Source organism: Amblyomma americanum, chromosome 3, assembly GCF_052857255.1.
Source record: "Amblyomma americanum isolate KBUSLIRL-KWMA chromosome 3, ASM5285725v1, whole genome shotgun sequence".
NCBI classification, from domain to species: domain Eukaryota; kingdom Metazoa; phylum Arthropoda; class Arachnida; order Ixodida; family Ixodidae; genus Amblyomma; species Amblyomma americanum.
The window spans coordinates 102,713,631-102,717,068 of NC_135499.1; the positions used below are offsets into that span (position 1 = coordinate 102,713,631).

General features: G+C 41.3%; 1 protein-coding gene across 1 annotated transcript; it reads left to right on the forward strand.

Moving 5' to 3' along the window:
- Window positions 1–267: 267 nt before the first annotated feature.
- On the forward strand, window positions 268–2,514 carry LOC144124761 (uncharacterized). Its single transcript, XM_077657624.1, has 5 exons — window positions 268–361; window positions 994–1,056; window positions 1,674–1,686; window positions 1,779–1,819; window positions 2,099–2,514. Exons 2-5 carry the CDS (start codon window positions 1,008–1,010, stop codon window positions 2,344–2,346), a joined length of 351 nt encoding a protein of 116 aa, XP_077513750.1. The 5' UTR covers window positions 268–361; window positions 994–1,007; the 3' UTR covers window positions 2,347–2,514.
- The last annotated feature ends 924 nt before the right edge of the window (window positions 2,515–3,438 follow it).

Consider the following 3,438-nt stretch of genomic DNA (forward strand, 5'->3'; position numbering starts at 1 on the left):
CCGTTTCTCTAGCAAAGCAGCAACTTTAAGTGACAACAGCGCCAGCGTTTGCTCTTTCTTGTGAAATAACCACAGCAGATATCTGTAGCGAGAAGAGCCTCAGCACAGTTTTCACCGCATTGATTACCCGCGGCCACAGTGTCTGAGTGGCTAGCACACCTTTCGCGCACGTGGTTTGGAATCGCTGCGTAGATCTGGGAAACAATAAAACGCATAGATAAGTGCGCTGCTGATATCCCAGCAAGATAGGAAAAACCCGACTGGCATTGTGTTGCTTGCGAAAGGTCCATGACATGGGGTATAAGAAGAATCGAAGAGCCACCATGAATATCACTACGTCTTCCACAGCAGATTATCACTGGTGAGTACCCCTTTTTCAGTCACTTTTGGCAGTGGGTGTAGACTCGGCAACAATACGGCAAGCTATATTTTCGTGGATATTTATTATTTCCTGGAATAGTAATTGCTGCATTTCTTTCTGTCTTTTCTTTTGCGAGCGGAATAAATGTTCTGAGCAAGGTGCCAATGATGCATCCGTCACTACATTCGTAATCCTTCGTGGACACCATGCATATAATTTGTTCCACAACGGCTAGAGGGGAGGGACATAAAAGCAGTTTATGTGGGCGGCTTCGTTCAAACTATGAAATCTAAAAGCAGGCAAAGCAGCTTCGTTTTTGGTAATGCAGGCCTGGGAAGTCAGAGGCTTCGAAGTGCTTTCCTCTGACCCATAAATATTACCTCTGGCCACCTAATGACAGCAGTGTTAATATAAATGCAAGGAAATATGTTTTAGTCTTTTCAAAAAGAGGCCAATCAAAATTAATCAACTCTGTGGCAAGAAGGAGACCGAAGAGAGGAGGATTTGCTGAAGTCTTTTTAGCACTTTATGTCCGCTTGCGCACCAAGGCACACTGTTTTGGCGACATTGATGAAATTTATTCAGTCGTTTCATTTGAGGAACGCAGCACTTGATAAGGTTTTTTTTTTCAGCGCTCAAGTTCATCATGAAAGTCTTCCTGTGGATCACTCTCGTTTCTCTTGCCGCAGTGGCCTGTAAGTACCATAGACCTTCATCGCACAGCTGAAAATGTTAAAAGTGGCGCCTCCGTGTCGAGATCTGAAGTATTCTTTACCAAATACAAGGTTCTCTTACTCTATGAGTTAAGAAAAACACTCTTAAATGACAGCTGACTTAGCATTTAATGCCAGAAGAAATCAATATATATGTCGGCACAAATTTCTCAGCCATAAATGTAATATAATATCCATAATACACATAAGCAGGTAGGCATTCTGGTATATAATAATCTGAATGAGCTGGTCAGCTTTCCGGAATTTGAATGTAGCATCCTTGAGTACAAGCGTATTTCCAAATTGAAAATGAAAACTAATTTTATCTGAACTGGATGGTTACAGGAAAAAGGCGCGCTCTGTTGCTGTACAGTAAACGTCTGGCTGCTCCGAACGAACCGGCCTATGTTCTGTATAACAGGATGTTTTGTTTTTGCAAGCTAACAAGACAGCGCAGCAATATGCTATTAACCAAAAGCGATTCTACCACGAACACATATCAGGTTTTGCATTCCAAAATGTTATAAACCTGCATAGGTTTATTGCAATTTCTAACGCGTTTTTTTCTTTCATTTCTTTTCCCTTCACGCCATTTGAAGATGGAGCCTCAATGTGAGTGCTAATCATATTACTGTTTTTTAAATTTATTTTATTCGTCTCAAGCAATGCCGTTCATATGCGAAAAATGTTTTTAATTTGTGCAGAGTCCCCGAACCAACGGTGCAGAGGCCAGCTCCTTCAAAAGGTGCGAGATTTGCTTTCTTGTGCGCTTAACATCCGAGAGGTTTTTTGACATGGTGATATGGTGATATTGCAATAAAGTAAATCAATCTATGCGCATTTTTTTACAATCCGCATTGTCTAGCAATGTATGACTCTAATTTTATTTATTTATTTACACCATGCAAGAGTGGGGATAAAAAGAAAGAAGATAATTCTTTTTTTAAGCTTTCAGCTAGAACACACGTCTAAGTGCAGAACCATTTTCTTTGCGGATGAATTATATTATTCTTTCGCTTTGCAGAAGGCGAAGTTGAAGTACTCGAGATCGCCGGCAAGAATCTCGAAACACTTGGCAGGCTTCTTCAGGGGAAGGACGTCACCCCAGACAAGGAATCCCAGGAGGAGCTTCTCGAAGTCCTGAAAGCTCTTACAACAGGAGAAGGTCTCAGTGAAGAAGCCTCAGAATACTTCTGGCCCATCATCGCGCGTGGTGTGGCTCAGGGTGCCATTGCCCACGGAGTTCACAAGTGGCTCAACAGGAAAGGATAGACGAATATCAGAGCGTGTGCACAGTTTATGGCAAAGCCAATCTTTCTCGCTGCAGAAACCAATTGCAAAGAACGAGCGCACATTCAGAGGAACTCATCAAGGCACGTTGTGAATCGTGCTGAGCAAAGACGGAGAAATTAAATAAATTATATCTTTGAAACATTGAAATGTTTCCACGTGTTCCTCTACACCTATTTCAAACAGTTCTGAGCTGAGTTCATGAAAGGAAAGGTAGCCTTCACAAACTCCAACTAATTTATAGAATCTTGTCGCATTTCAAAGGGGTCGTGTATTACCGTTTGAAATATTGAGCCAAAAGTTTTCGTGACATTAATTTTTCGTCCAATCTTTGTACTGTACACTATAGAAATCAGTAGTCGTAAGGAGAAGAATGTCGAGGAATCTTCCAAAAAATTTTGCTATCAGCTGTGGTATAAGTACTAGCGAATGACAGAATACGTAAAAGCTGACAGATACATATTATCTAAAGAAACCGAACGCTGACGCTTGCTAAACATTCAGCTCTCTCTGATGAAGGTAAGCAATGCCATAAAACCACAGTTTTCTCTAAAGCTTTCCTTGCCATTTTGGTGCTATAGCTTTCGAGACGCTAGAGCAGCTGAAGAAACAGGTCCGGCAGAGGATCACAAATGCATGCTGTGTTGAGCTAACTATGCGTTTCTCTTACATCACAATTTTTGTGGAGGGTACAAGAACGACCATGATCCCACGGCTGCTCGCGGAAAATATCTTGGTAATGAGGGCATTCTGCTCATTAAAACCCCTGAAACTATATCGTGTTAAAAAAACACATGATAAATGGTACACATCCAGGCATCGAGCATTCCCAATGTTTCGTGGTATATTTAATGCATAATTTTGGCTTGTTATGCAATTCACACAAGAAATAGAGTAGGGAACATTTGTAGGTTTCTCCGTCCAGCGATGAAGGCTGAATTGTGCTTCATTTTTCAAGAGTGCTAGTCTGCAAAGTGTTTCCGAAATGCTTAACTGCAGCATAGCTTAACAAATCAAGCAGCATAGCTTAACAAACCAGACATTTGTATCATCTGGACTCAAGCACTAAGTGTT

Coding starts and splice junctions, on each gene's coding strand:
- LOC144124761 (XM_077657624.1), top strand. CDS start 1,008: ATGAAAGTCTTCCTGTGGATCACTCTCGTTTCTCTTGCCGCAGTGGCC. Junction 1,820..2,098: donor GAGGCCAGCTCCTTCAAAAG/GTGCGAGATTTG, acceptor TTCGCTTTGCAG/AAGGCGAAGTTGAAGTACTC.